The following is a 15869-nucleotide window of genomic DNA, read 5'->3' as shown; positions in this document are numbered from 1 at the left end:
TGAAACATGCCAGTGTATTGTGGCAGTAAGAACAGTTATATCAAAGAGGCGATGTTTGAACTAAAAAGTGAATTGAGCTACATGGTTAAATATAAATTTATGAAGAAGAGCCACTCATCACTGAGGAACTCTGAAGAAGGGGGGGAAACTTTATCAAAAAATGCAGAAATGTTGAAACTGAAGCCAGAGTCTTCTGTGAGCAGAAGAAAAATTCAACCAAGTTAAACCACTACTTGTGACAAGCTCCAAATGGACTGTAGCTGCTACTGAGCGTTATTCCTAGAGGGGAATGAAACATTGACAGTTGGTCGCAACTCGAATCTGGCTTGCTATTTTTCAAAGAACTAACCATCTCAAATGCCATGTATAAAAGCAAAAAGAGTATCTTCTTGGAAACAGATTGCTCAAAGCTGGTGCAGACTGTGCAGTGATGCTGTTTTCTGTACCTCGTGCTCATGGTTCCTTAAGTTGTGACAATTAAAACAAGCACCTGTCCCAGACTCCAAGTCAGTTGTGAAATGGTCTAAACACTTTTGTCTTGCAGAGCTCTCATATAAGTGGTTACCTGCTGTACAACTGCTTTAGGTCATTGTGATGATTTGCCAGCAAAAGGAATGTCTATTTCTTAGTTGTCACTTGTATGTAAAGTATTTAGTCCTTGATGTTGAAGTAAACTGAAGTAAAGACCATTTGGAGTTGCAAAAATAGTCAGTTTGGAAACTGGATTAGTTTAGCAAAGAGTTCCTGTGTTTCTTTCTGGGAGAGTGATTGAATTGAAGGTCAGAGTATCATTTCCTTGCTGTCAAGCTCAAATGCACAGTTTTAGAATAGTCATCTACACATAAGGAGTTGACTCTGAAGGATTTGGTTTTTTCCATGCTCTATGTGGGCTGTATGGTATTTCACCTTTCTAGCAAATGCCATGGGTGTTCATATTTTAGAAAAGCACTATTTCTAAATTTCTGATTCTCAGTAACAGTTTTGTGTCTAATATTTAATTTTCCCAAGATTTTAATGATTGTTCTTTCCTAATTTATACTCTTAGGTTTACTCACAGGAGATGAGGGTGGTGTTGGGTGTTTTGGGGGACAGATATTTTTCAAGTGTCCTTCAGCTCATTTCATTTCTGTTGCTCTAAAATATCATCAAAGATTGAACTGCAAAACAGAACTTCCTGGTTGACCCTGTAACATCAGGTGCTTGTAGTTAGAAGTGATTATTGTATTGGCATATGTGGTGTAAGATGGGGAGCTGTTCAATTGTAACTTTCTTTGAAAACTCTTACCCTATGGAAAAGGTGAGGTAGCCTACCCCTCTTGTTTATTGGGGGGAAAAACATAAGCAGGGCTGGTTGGTGAAGAGTAGCTAGCTTGCTGCAACTCCATATCCACATTTACACGACAGTAAGTTAGTTATAGCCATGATCCTAAAAGTCGGTTTCTAGAAATGGCTAAGATAATCTTAAGATCCCACTGGCAATGAAAGGAACAGTTCCATCCATTCCTCTATTCTGGCCTGTCTGCTTTGGCTTTGTCTGATGCTTCTGTGAGTCAGTTCAGCTTGCCGAACTGGCAGGAAACTAACCCGTAAAATTATGTCAATTTTCTATTGATTTAATGAGCTGAATTGCACATAGCACCTATATGAACATAGGGGTCGTGAGTTTGGAGGTAGTGTAGAGAAGGGATAAAGCTTGTTAGGCCAGCAGAGGTTGAAGAGCAGAACCATCCCTTTTGGTGGCAGTCAGCCATCAAGTTGACTCAGCCATCTCATGAAACTTCACCCTGAGACTATTTCCTGCCTAGAATAAAATTCAGTTGCTTTGCAACATACCGATTACTTTATTTTTATATGCAACAGTAGTGTTAACTCTGAAGTGTCCAAAATCACGGGGATTTAAAAATACAGTATCTTAGAAAAAAACTTTTGAACTTTTTTTTTTTAAGTTCTTTTGCTGCATTCTGAACTTTTCAATATGTGGTAGAAAACAGCTTTAGACCCTGTAGCAGCAGCTCTTTTCCAGAAGACTCAGCCAAGAATAGGACTCTCTTGTGCTGAGAAATGTGTAAACACGTAAGACAGTTCGTTCCTCAAAGAGCTTGCAGACTAGTGCCAAGTAGAGTGGTGAGTTTGATGTGGGAGCCGGAATGTAGATGCATGAAACTCAAACAGGCCACAAAATACCCACTTGATGGAAACAACTTTTAAGCCCTGCTGAGCTGGGATGGATTCAATCTACAGTTCAAGCAAAAGATTCTGATACTCATTAGCAGTGGCCCAAGATATCCATACTTCCGTTAGCAGTAGAGTTATACCTTCAAGAATAAGGCTTGTGGTGTTTGAATATGTTAATTAAATCAAGTTCTTTTGCATTAGAGGACATTGACAGGATGTTCACTCTGGTCAGAAATGCAAAATAGCTGTTACAGTGTGTTATACTTTCACTCAGCTTTCAGTTACCCGAAATTGGATTATGTGGATTAGAAGTTACTTGTGCCATGTATTTAGACACAAGTTTGGCAGGGTTGTTTGTTGAGTCACAGTGCAGCCTCATTTTGTCTTTGGAAATAGTTAATATGCTTTGCTGTAGTACAGAGCCATAAAGTGTATGTTCTGCCAGATTCAAGTTGGTTACTTGAAGAGGCAGCAGAAACGTCTTTGTGTCTGTTCTGCCAGATTCAAGTTGGCTACTTGAAGAGGCAGCAGAAACGTCTTTGTGTTATATACCTGGAAAAGGGAATGCTGAAGAGTATGGCAGAAACAACTCAAGTTTGGGCAGGACTGGTACTGACCTGGAATTAAAAAGCCTATCGGGATCCATGTTCACTTCTTACAGAGTCATTGAGGTCTGTATTCTGTGCTCCCAAGCGTTTTTCCCCATAATACCTGTGGTTTGGTCTGGGTTTTTCCGTTATCTGTGTTATCCCAACTGCCCAAGATAATGGAAAGTGACTTGTCTTCCAACCATACCATCCTGAATTTAAAGTATTTTAAAGAAATAACTTCCCTGCATCAGACTGTATGTGCTACAGATGAGATTAAAACAAATATTAACATCAACATTCACATCTACGTTCCTTTTTTTGTGATCTAAAATCTCACAGTTGCTGTGCAACTCTTCTATACGCTCAGATGTGTTTATAGAATTCATAAAATGTAGACTTAACATTTCATTCCGTTACCTGATCTGTAGGCTTTGATTAACAGTCTTTAATAATAGGATTAAGTGCTTGTGGATTGGGAAGTATAATGCTAGGCCTATGAAGCAGTGTGCAAAGGGATGTTGCATATATTTTCCTAGTGAGCTGTATTGAGTATTTCTGAGCCACCAGTCATTTACAAAGCATAAAAACTCTTGGTTTCTCTTCTAGCTTCAGTTTTGAAAAGGATCACCCAATAGAAATTTGAATTTTAAAGAACCCTATTTTGTGCAATGGTAAGGTTTTACCATTTGTATGTGGTCTAGAAAGAGATGCAGGGCCAAATTATGTTAATTTTGATCACAGGAGTTCTTAACTTGACTTTTTTTTCCTTGAAATGTTATTTCTCTTGCACTGAAAACTTGGATTCTGTTCCTAGGAATACTATTTCTACCTTTACAGGCTTTTGTGCAGTTTCAGTTTGTTGAAGATTTCTTTGCATTCACAGGTCCAGGCTATGACCATTTCAGTTTTATTTAAAAAGCTTTTTCTCTGGGCAAAGGGTCACTATAGCTTGTTCTTCAGGCTCTGGAGATACCCTGAAAACTGGTAATTATAGTGGTTCACTTTCACTGAGTCACTGTGCATTTGTGCTCTTGAGTTTGTGAAAACAGAGAAAACTGTTCTGAAACAAGTTAGATACTGTAATCACAGAAAACATGAACTCTTGTCTAAAATTGGCCTGCTTGTGATGGGTGTTTAAGTCCCCTGTCTTGATTTCTACCACCATCCCCAGCCCCCACTTCAAGGATTCTTTACAAAGCATTTCTCTTACTTATCCCTTCATCATGATTCCTATAGCGGGAGCATCGTATCATCTTTACATTTCTTATTTCATGAACCAGTAAGCATGTTTCAAATCTTGCTTAACTCTTCCTCTGATTGTCTGTCACACTTATTTGTTCCTTAGGTTTCAGCAAGGCAGCTGTAGAGGTTGTCTTCATTCTCAAGGAAAAATTCTCACTGTAAGCACAAGTCTTTAGCAGTGGGGATTCTCCTTAGTCCTGAAACCTTGGTTCATCATTTAGTTCCTGGAACTACAAAGGGAGAAATTAGCCTCCTGGGTTTTCATATCAGCTGTAAGAAAATAATCCATGACTCTCAAGACTTGAGCCAGAGGCATCTAGTAATCACTGAAGTACCATGTTCCTAATTCCTGTGTTTAGAATTTAAGTGGACTGGCTGAGTCAAAAATCGTATCTGCCAAGGAAATGGTAAATCATTATCAGATGTTGTAAGTAGGCATTACAGCCTAGCTTCTCTAGTTTTGCAGGCTCTAGGAAGACAACTTTTGAGCAGTTGATGTGTCATGTTTTTAACACACTAACCTGAAGTAGTTTTGTTTTCTGATTTCTAGTTTTAATCAAACCAGGCACATACCCATGATTCTGATTTTGATTGGCCCCACTGGTTGTGGTGTTCTGATCTAACAGCTTTTAGACTAGACATCTTTCTTCCTCACCTCCCAGTGTCCTGAATAAAAGTTAAATGTGTTTCAAGGTTTCAGAAAAGCTTACCCTCATGAAGGCAGTTCTTCAGTTTATCAGGCATTAGATATTTTAGTTTAAGCAAGAGGTTGTCTACAATAGGGGTCAGAGTTAACTACCTATCAAATCCTATCTTCTCAAGAACTCAGTGATTGGAATAAAGAACATCTTTGTTAGACTGATGTTGTGATGACTTACAGTGTGCATTTCATACAGTCTTGAAGGTTCTTTGGTTTTTTTCAGAGTAAGAATTTCTTTTTGTATGAGACTTTCTTTTTGATAGACTTAGAATCATAGCCCAGATTGCAAGGGACTTTGAAAGACTATCTAGTCCAACCTTTCATGGGTAGGGAAGCCTGGATGAGATTATCTAGCACCCTGTTCAGTTGCAGCTTGAAAACCTCTAATGATGTGGGCTTTACTGTGTCCCTGGGGACGTTGTTCCAGTGATTGATTGTTCTCACTGTAAAAAATTTCTTTCTTATATCAAGGTGAAACCCCTCCTGGTTCAACTTGTACCCCTTGCCTCTTGTCCTCTCTGTATGGCTCCTTGTGAAGAGAGAGTTTCTGTCCTTGTTGTAGCCACCCTTTAAGACTTTGTCAACATTTATTAAGGAGGAAGGGTAATCAGTAGTTAAACTTCTGGTGTCTCTTATGAGCTCATACACTGATACCTTAGTATCTAAAAACGCTAGATGACATTTCCATTATTTTTTTTTTCTTGAACTTACTTTTCTGTTTTCTCCAAGAACTTCTTAGCCAGAAGTGATAGATTTGAATTACAGTTGACTTCAGCTGATGGAAAAATACAAATTTTCCATATGAAAGAAACCATCTAGCCATTTCCAGTATGCACTGTCCTCTACAGGAAAAAAGTCAATATTGTGTTTCATGTGGTCATCTAGCTCGTCTCCTCTCATTTTTCTCACTGCTCCTTAAGAGTTCTGTGGTGTCTATGCGATATAATCCAAACCACTAAAAATTCGTTTCAGAAAGCCCGGTGTCTTGGAAATTGGTCTCTGGGTAAGAAATGCAGGTACCTAGAGAGAAAATACAACATACTAAAGAGGGGTTGCTTTGTTTTGGTTGTTGGTGTAGAGCTTATCTCCTTGACATGTGATTAATCTTCATAATTATATACATGCGTGTAGGTAAAGTATCAAATTACAGCAACTATAAGAATAATAGAACCAGGTGCATCATGATCTTCCTGTGTTTGCAGAGGTCCTGAAACATACAACTGAAGCTTGTCTTTTCAAGGTAGTTATACCTGCTTTGACTGTAATTCTATGGTTGCTTAATTTGCCATATTTGCAGTATTCCATGAAAATAATTTATGAAAACTTTCCTGTGGCTGTGTCTTGTTCTGTAATCAAACTTGCCTGCAATCCAGGGTGGTTTAACTGGATTTCAGACTATGCCTGCTTGGTAACTCTAGAAGAAAAGGGATTTAAGAGACAAAAGCTAGAATTCAACTTTCAGCCAGGTTCAGAGTAAACAAAATTTTAATGTGATAAATGAGGCAGTCTCCAGAACAGTGCAGTAGAAGGCCTGGATAGGAAAATGTCCTAGTTGACCAAAATGCGTTGTTATCTCCATGCACAACTCTCTGTGCTTTCTGGTAGGCTGGAGGCTGAGTGAAGCTTATGTGCTGTGTTACTGGATGACGCTATGGATAGTCCAGAGAATAGGTATCTTCTCAAAAGCAGACAAGGATGAAAAAAACCAGTTGACTTCCTTCTGTGTATTAACTGTAGTTTTGTGCATTTTTATGGAGGGTAAAGGAATAGAAGTTAAATATTTAATAAAATAAAGGTGACTGACTTAAATCTTCTTCCTTTTAGTTTTAGTGTCCTGTCCTCACACTCAAAGAGCTCATAGCCCTAAAAGACAAAACTGTTTTTATTTAGGGAACTGGTTAGAGTAGAAAGTGAGAGATGTAATAGCAGGCAGTGACCTCATGATCCTACTACATCATTAATCAATATTTTAAAATTGGTGTTACAACAGCTATAGTTAATGTGAATCACTGGGGTGCAGTGAACAGTTGGCCACAGTCCAAAACATTTCTTTTTCTCTGCACCAGTTCTGTTCTAGCCAACTAATAGCTCATCTGGGGACACTGCTGTGTACAGCTCATGGTCCAGGGATAAGTGTCTTGCATAAAGGAAAACTGCGGTTTGGCTGGTTGGGTATATTTAGTTATTTATTTATTTATCTATTATTAAGCAACACAAACAAACAAAAAAATCCCCAAAGAAACAAATCACAAACCTAGCTATAGATCATACTAGATCATTTAAACAACTGGCTTTTCATTGACCATAAGATGGCCTTTGGTTTTTTTGCTTTTACGTGATGTATTGCATTGGAGCAACAAGTGTTTGGACCTTTATGATTAGCTGTAAATCCATCGGTGAAATTAATCTAGTCTTGAGTACCAGGAGGTGTTTGCTTGCATCCCACCATGTAGGTAGTATCAAATAGGAAATAAGAGTTTGTTCCTGACTTGGGCAATATTTTGCATGAACGGTAGCAATTGTATTTAAGAACCTTTAATTACTCCTTTTTTATAAGAGATGTATGATGAGCAGGAAGAATTTAATAAATCATAATGGAAACTGAACATTGTAATGAGTTTTTTGTATTCTGGGTGAATAAAACAAAAGGTTCATGTGTGGTTTTTTGATACATAGCAGGAGCTACATTATGCATTACTACAAAATTGAGGAACTACATTTTTATGCAATTTTTCACTCCTAGGTTAACTGTGTAACTCATATACTTCAGTGAAGCCCATTGAAAAATGTAATCTTTGTGATAATCTGTAGATGGCCCATAATGCATCATTGAAATGCCACTGATGGTATTAGTAAACATCTAATTGATCAAGCATTGTTCTTCTATGCAGAAGCTTCAGTATGAGGCAGGGTGGATGGCGGAAACGGGCTGCTGATGGCGATGGCTGGGGAATATGGGTATGTTCAAAAGCAAGTGGCTTTTTTTTTTTTTAAAGAGGTAAATGGCACTGTGGTTAAAAAGGGTTTACAGTTTTGTTATATATGCTAAAGGTATGCTATAAATTAAACTCTTTTGCTTCACTTGAAAACACATAATTAAGTTCAAAAGAAATTTTTTAAATTACCAGGTTTTGAAGTCTTCGTTCACAATAATCCGCTAAATTGCATTGTTAATAAGTGCAGACCCTCAAATAGCTTTAAATCCCCGTTTAAAAACTAAACTAAGTAATTTTAAAACTATTTATGATTGTCTCCACTACATTCTATATAGTGGGACAAACAATAACTGAGGCACCTAATTTACATAAATATTTACAATACTACTGTCTCATATGTATTTAAGAACTGAAAATACATGGAGCTTAATGAATATTCTCTACATTTTTTCTTTAGGCAATGAGCCTCCAATTCAGCATCCAAACTTGCATCATTCCCATATTTCTTTTTTCTTCATTCTTTTTATTCTATAAGAATTTTTATACAGATAGAATCTTTTTCTTATGGGATAAGATGAAAGAAGTATGAAATAAATCCTGCCATGTTGTAACAAGATGCAGTTATCTTGTAGATAAGAATTTATGGTGGAGGATTCACTATTTTTCATTTGGAAAAAGAGTATGTCTTTTGTATGTCAACCAAAATGAATTTGAAGGAATGCTGCTTACCTTTCCAGTCTATAATTGACAAGTTTCTATCTGTAAATGTTAGAAAATAAGACTAGCATCATGGGTTTGGTTTTGTTTTGTTTTAACTTAAAAACTAGGGTGGGTACATGTCGGCAAAGGTTAAGAAATTGGAGGATCAATTCCGGTCAGATTCAGCCATACAGAGGGATGGAAATTCATCAAGTATCTTCAGTGGAGTCGCCATCTATGTCAATGGCTTTACAGGTGAAGCTTTTATTTTTTTTAAGGATCTGTTCTGTTTTGTTCTAGTGTCTGTTTACCATCCTAAGTGGAGTGAAGAACTAAAACACATGAGTTTGCAGCAACTCAGTTTGCAGCAAATACATAACAATTACTGTATGTGTTTAGTATATTATGTTCCTTTGTATTTCAGGATTAAGGTTTTCAACATAAAATCAGCTTTAGGTTCTGAATATAAATATTACTTTACTAAATCTACATGAATGGTCACCGATAGAAATAGGAGTAAATTTTTCCACCTTTCTGCAATCTTATTGTATGAAATGAAACCTTTTAACTTCCTCCATACTCCTACATATATTAAATTTTTAATTTTCCAAACTATTGATGGTTGGAGTGTATGCATTAAACTTATGTTTGGGTGGATATACTGGGGTTTTCTTGCTCAGAGTGGCATAATGCTTGAGACAGTGAACCCATTAATAGTTGAAGGAGGAACAAGAAAAGAGGTAAGACGTATATATGCGTTGTCTGTGATGGACTGATAGTGCATGTTAACTGGAGTAAGATTTTTAATCTACCATACTTACATTCATATTTCTCCTGGGTTCTGTGAAGCAGCTTAATAACCTTCTTGAAATTTCCCAGAAGCCTTTTTCAGGGACCTATGCCAGGAATGTTGTGACTATTACTATTACTGACATGTACAGTTTCTACGATTTGGAGCAGTACTGGTTTGAGCACAGGGCTCAAACAGACTGAAAAAGGTTAAGGTGAACATGTTAAACTATTAATACATCTGAATCAGTTATTTAATACAGGTAGTTTCTTTAGTGAAAATCTAGCATTTCCATATTCTTCAGGGTGCTAGTTCCTAAATAGAGCTTTACAAGATGGTTGTCCAAAAGGCTGGAGTATGAAAGGTAACGCTTGGAGAAAATGTGTGCTATTTTTAGTTGAAAGTTAGAGGTATAATCAAGTGTTAGAAATATTATGAGAGTTGACAGTAGGCCACTGGAAGGAATTGTAACTGTATTCTTTAAAAAAAATTTCTTCCTTCCCATATTGATTTTTTTTTTTTTGAGTATCTTGTGCCAGATTTACTCTTCAAAACATTCTGTTTGTGCTGACCCAAACCTTTTAGTGTCAGTGTGACACCATTGCAAAGGTTTTCCAAAAGCTAAAACTTCCCCCCCCCGCCCCGAACTCTGCTTGCAAAATAATAAGTACTCTTTTTAACATGATTGAGGGGATAAGAAGAGATGTTAGTTTTTAAGGTATTCTCTGTTCCCTGTAACAATGCAAAAATAACCTGGTAAGGAAAGAGTGAGTTAACTGCTTCAGTAAATCAGAAATTGTATAGTAGGAGTTCTGTGCTTTTGCTAAACCCTTTTGATGTTAATTCTTTTCTATTACTTCTGGGTATAAACTACTCTCCCAAACTCTGGTAAAAAGACAAGTGAGTTAATCTAATTTTGTGTTACGTTGATGTAAATTGTTTTTTTAATGTACTTCAGCATTAAATCTACTTGAGTATTCTGCCCCTCACCCCCAGCCCATTTAGGTTGTGGAAAGATCCTCTATAACAAGTAGAATGTTTACATGTTGAATCAAGTCTCTTCAGAAACAGTTTTCTACATTTCAGAAATGCTTTTGTGCTTTGTTCTTTGAAGAACTTGTAAGGCTTTTCAGGAGAAAAACAATAGTTTGCACTCTTTCTGATGATGGCATATTTCTCAATTAAACTTGTTTTTCTTACTGTACTTGCTGACACAAAACAGGAATATTTCTGGTTTTAATTTTATAGATCCCTCAGCTGATGAATTAAGACGGCTAATGATGTTGCATGGAGGCCAATACCATGTGTATTATTCCAGATCAAAAACAACTCACATCATTGCCACAAATCTTCCAAATGCCAAAATAAAAGAATTGAAAGGAGAAAAAGTAGTTCGGCCAGAGTGGATCATGGAAAGGTAAGTTTAGGTTTACTGCTTTTGGAGATTTCTCCTTTTAGAGGAAAAAAAAGAAGAAAAATCTGGAAAAACAGCATTATAGAAGATTGCATTTTGAGATTATGGTTTCATTTAAAATAAACCTGTCCTTGCACCAGCAGAGTAAAAATACCACTTTTACATTGAAGATATGCTTCCTAGTGATTGTTCCTTAAGAAACTTCACTAAGAACATTCAGAAAGTCTCAGGCATATCAGGAAAATTAACATTGCCCTGCTGATTCCATTTAATATTCAATCAGCCTGCATCTCAGTATGTTTAAATAAGTGCCAGGTGATTGTTTTTTAAACTCTTGCCTTGTGTGTTGCATAAGTTTCATCTGTAAATAAAGAAGAATGTCAGTTGAAAAGCATTTTCATAAAATTGAAATTAATCCATCTAAACATTTATTATGTTGTGACTTTGTAACAAAACAAAAAGAAAAAAAACTCAACCCACTAGTTTTATGATAGCCAGGCTCAGAGCAGTTAATCTGGCTTGCATCTGTCGTCTTCCACCTGAGGAACTCATGGGAAATAGAACAGGCAGGAATATGTTCTGGAAATCATTCTGTCAGTGTCATGCTATTCTTAACTAGCCTCTTCCCTAGATGACCAGCAGAAACAGGCAAGGAACTGTTCTGCATACATGCTTGTAAAATGCTATTTGCAGTTCTTATTTTCAGTTTGCTGATTTTCATCCCTTTGGATTGAGCTGTTTCATATCATGTATCTTTAAGGTAAATTTTTTAAACTTTAGTCAGAAATTATAGGTTCCTCAGTTTGAAAAAGACTTTAGGTACATTTTTGTAAACAGTTTTAGGGCCTCACCCATGAGTTTAAGGACTTTGAAAACTGGTGATAGGTGTGTTTTTATTTGAAAGATATGGCTGTTTTCATTGATGCCATTAAAGCTCGTTATGATTTTAACCAAGTTGGAAAAATCAATTTGTATACATTCAATAGAGACTTGCTAGAACCTAATGTATGAAATCTCCTAAAATTTTCCTTATGTCATCTTCTGTTCAGGTTCTGCATCTCCTGGTTCTAGAAGGTTGTACTGTAGAATAAGTCAGAAGAACTGAGTATAGACAGATATATGGGGTTGGGCACAAGGAGACAGGGAGCTCACCGTCTCAGTAAAACAGGGTTCATGTCAGAATCTGGAATAAAAGCTAATTTCACAACAACCCCTTATTTTTTCCCTTCCTCTCAGCAGTACTGAAGAGCACTCATTGGTTAAATACTCCATCTCTGCATATGGAATACCAAATGATGTTCTCCTCGGTAGATTAGTTGGTAAAAATCAGTGCAGTGGATGTAGAGGTTCCAAATTTGTTGAATATTCATGTGCACATCATGTTAGTGCAATATGATGGATTTGGGTTTTTCTAGTTTGGTTAAGAATCAACCCTAAAATGTTACTGTCACAAATTGCTGGTAAAGCAGTGTTGTTAGATCTTCAGTCTTGTCATCCAAAGTTGCAAAAGGTTGTTTGTCTGCCGAGTTTTGATTTATTTCTTTGTGTGCACACATTATGATCTAGTCCTTAATTGCATGATCACACACCATCTTTTTTCGCTATGGTACCTGCCACATTCTCTTCACAGAAAAGACTGAGTTCAGGCTGCAAATTGCTAATACGGTGACTTGGGTTTTGCTTCTTGTCTCTGTAACCCTGTTCCTTACTTACTGCATGTGACTCAAATTCTTTGCTGATAATGGAATGAATAATTAATTCCTGTCTTTTATTGGTGCTTATCACTATAGCATCTGTCTGCTTTCCAAAGATTAATGAACTTGCCACGTCATTTATTACAATGACTATTATTTTCATTTTTTGTTTGAGAGCCATCAAAAAGACATTAAGGTAAAACACAAAAAATCTCAATAATCTGGAATATGCTATGTGAACTATGTAAGATAAAATGTTTCAGCCTTACTTATACAAGGATGGGAAGGCATATTTTGAAGTTCATTGCTGCATTAAAAGCTTTGTATATTCTGAACTGTGAACATTCTGAACTATGGTCTAAAGTCAGACTCTCATAAACCTGTTGTTAAATGCAAGTAGCTCTAGAATTTTGGTTTAATTGGCATCACATAGAGATCCTGTGGTAACAGTAGTTGCAAAATCCAGTATTGCAGGGTAGTATGTGGTTGCTTTAGCAGCAAAATCATTCTTTTTGCACTCCCCTTGTGTGTTTTTGCTGCCTCTCCATTCCTGCAACAAATGAAGGAAGAGACTTGCAGGCAGACCTCCTTTCTAAATCTTTCTTCCTTTATTTGAAAAATAAATGACATAATTAGCTTGGCAAGGTTGTTGTGCAGTGTGCAATGGAAGCCAAATTAAGGTCATCTGAGAGCTTGACTTTCAAATTTAAATACTCTTTTAACAAACATTCTTTGACATTTATAATAAAATCACCTTTCAGAGGTTGAGGATAACTAACCACTAAAAAGAGCTACCCGTAGAGTGTGTGGATTCCTTATACTGAGTTTCAGATTGAGTGACTGTTTTTCTTAAAGATCTGTTAATCTAACACAAATGTGAAGAAAATAGTTTAAAATAATTTCCCCAGAAAAACAAAAAACTAGTCTGGTACATCTCACTTAATTTCCTTTTTTCTGATGAGGATTCAGAATGCAAATATTTGAATAAATAAAAGCTACCAGTCTTAAAATAGTACAGCTTTCAGAAGAGATGCCACATTACTTTTACACAGTAACTTTTTTTGGAAACTAGCAAAGCATTGAAGGGGAGCGAGATGGCTTTTGTAGCTATATCGGAAGCAAATGGAGCAGGCCTGCTGTTGAATAGTGGGGCAACCTCATGATAAAGGAAATGGAAAAAGTTGAGGTACTCAATACTGCCTTTTCTTCAGTGTTTAGTGGCAAGGTCTACTTTCATGCCATGAAGGCCTGTGTACCTAGCGGTAGAGTTTGGAGAAAAGAAATGCTACCAAAGGTATAGGAAGCGTAAATTATGGTTCACTTAAGGAAACATGACGTATGCAACTCTACAGTACCAGACAGAATGCATCCAAAAGAGCTGAAGAAGCTGGCTGATACTGGTGCTACACCACTCTGTCATCTTTGAAAATTCATGGCAATCAGAGGAGATTTTCCAGAAGACTGGATAAAAGGCAGATGTCATGCCTGTCTTCAGAAAGGAAGAAAAGAAGGATCCAGGGAACTGCACTGTGATCATCTTCACCACAGTCCCTGAAGACTACGGAAGATACCTTCCTGGAAGCTATATATCTAGGGTGGCAAATCATGCCTGACCAGCCTGGTTGAATTCTATGGTGACATGACTGGATGATAGGAGAGCAGTAGATACCATTTGCTTTGACTACAGTAGGGCTTTGGACACGGTCCCCCATTGCATTCTTTTAGTCAAATTGGGGAGATATGGATTGGCTAGTGGACTGCTAGCTGGGTGAGGAACTGGCTCAATGGCCTGGCTCAGACAGTAGTGGTCAACAGTTCAGAGTCAAAACTAGCAAATGGTTACAAGTGGCATTTCTGAAGGGTTGATACTGGGACAAATGCAGTTTAATGTCTTCATTAACAATGTGGACATTGGTGATGCAGTGGAAAGTACCTTCAGCAAGTTTGTGGATGACAACAAATAGAAGGGAATAGTTGATACAGTGGTGAGCAGGGCTGCCCTTTGGAGAGTCTCAACAAACTGGAGGAATGGGATGACAGAAGCCGTGAAATTCAGCAAAGTCAAATGCAGAGTCCTGCACATGGGACAGAATTAATTCCATGCAACCAGACAAGCTAGGGACTCACTGGCCAAGACACACCCTTGTAGGGAAGGACTTAAGGGTCCTGGTGGACTACAAGTTGACCATGGAGTAGCAGGTGTGCCCTTGTGGAGATAAAGGCTAACAGCATACTGGGTTACATTAGCAACACCACAGCCAGCAGGTCAAGGGAAGTGGTTCTTCCAATCTGTTCTGCAGTTCTGAAGCTACATCTTCCAATCTGTGATTTCGGGCTTCTTGGTACAAGAAAGATACTGACAAACTGGAGTGAGTTCAGAGGAGAACCACCAACATGAATAGGGGCCTGGAACATGTGATGTATGACAAGAGGCTGAGGAACCTGGTTTTGTTCTGCTTGGAGAGAATACTAGGAGGGGATCTCATTGTTGTCTTTCATTACCTATATGGAGGTTACAGAGAGCGTGGAGCCAGATTTTTCTTCAAGATACACAGCAAGAGGACCAGAGGCAATAGTCGCAAGTTGCAGCAAAGAAAATTTTAACTGAGTATAAGGAAAAGATTTTTCACAGTGAAAGAGAGTAAGCAGTGGAACGGTTGCCTAGAGAGGTTTTGGAATCTCTGCCCTTGGAGATCAGCCCTGGGCAACCTGATCTAACTTTAAAGATAACCCTGCTTTGAGCAGTGTTTGGACTAGAGACCTCCAGAGGTCCTTTCCAACCTAATTTTTTTTAGTGATTATGAATTCTGTGATCCAGGGAGTGTGGAATGGGAAAGATGTTGAATGATGCATCTAAAACAGGATTCCTGTTGCTGCATCTTAATACAGTTTGAAAAAAACAAAACCATGTATTGATCTAGTAATGCAGCTATGCCAGTAGCTAAAACCTTAGCATAAACAAGTTCTTAAATAAATGTGGGGTTTTTTATCATCTTGAAATTGCAGTAATGATTTCTGAAATGTTACCTGGGCTGTTATGCACCCGGGTTCACGCAGTGTTACAAGAAACAGTCTAATCAGCCATTGTAAAAGCTTAGCTGCGGCATCACCACTTTCTTTACAAGAAAGCTTTGGAACTCTACCATGTGTATTTTTAACTCTGTTTGGCATGTTTAATGTAAATGTTGTTCCTTTATGAATGCTATATATTCATGTATCAAACAATATTTAATTGAAGTATTTTTAGGGCTGTTTTTACTATTCCATTCCCATAGAAACCTTACCAGGTCTCTATGTATATGCCTAACTAGTTTTAATTTATCTAATTGGGAAATGCAATCTCCCACTATATTCTTCTCTAATTGCAGCAAGAAAGCTCCTAAGGGCTTTTGTTCCACTGTCCAGCTCCCTTGACAGTAGTACAGATTTGAGCTAGTTAAAAAGCACATCTCCAAGAGAAAGCATTCAGGTATTGAAGAACAGAAAAACAGTATCTGTCACTGACCTAAATTCTCTTTAAAAATTTGAATCCAATTGTATCTTCAAAACTGAACACTGATATTAAGTTTCTTTGATATGAGAGAGGTTCTGCTGCTGTAAGAAGTTTCAGCATCTCTGACCCAGTGTTC

At 37.5% G+C, this 15869-nt stretch overlaps 2 protein-coding genes across 5 annotated transcripts in view; both read left to right on the top strand.

The window, feature by feature from the left end:
* The window catches only part of TXNDC9 (thioredoxin domain containing 9), a 186128-nt gene that overhangs the window by 76115 nt on the left and 94144 nt on the right, over positions 1 to 15869 (top strand). The window lies entirely within an intron of this gene.
* REV1 (REV1 DNA directed polymerase) overlaps positions 1 to 15869 on the top strand; it is a 62581-nt gene that overhangs the window by 6781 nt on the left and 39931 nt on the right. For 3 of the 4 annotated variants that reach the window (XM_052773579.1, XM_052773576.1, XM_052773574.1), the window contains exons 2-4: positions 7599 to 7665; positions 8471 to 8597; positions 10381 to 10549. In XM_052773579.1, coding sequence (XP_052629539.1) covers positions 7609 to 7665; positions 8471 to 8597; positions 10381 to 10549 — 353 coding nt within the window. In that variant the 5' untranslated portion in view covers positions 7599 to 7608. Of the gene's footprint in view, positions 1 to 5838; positions 5948 to 7598; positions 7666 to 8470; positions 8598 to 10380; positions 10550 to 15869 lie in introns of all 4 variants that reach the window. The other variant, XM_052773575.1, reaches the window with a different exon arrangement.

The sequence above is a fragment of the Harpia harpyja genome, chromosome 22, assembly GCF_026419915.1.
Source record: "Harpia harpyja isolate bHarHar1 chromosome 22, bHarHar1 primary haplotype, whole genome shotgun sequence".
NCBI classification, from domain to species: Eukaryota; Metazoa; Chordata; class Aves; order Accipitriformes; family Accipitridae; genus Harpia; species Harpia harpyja.
Note: the sequence above shows the minus strand (reverse complement) of the source record. Positions and strands in the feature narration are given on the sequence as shown.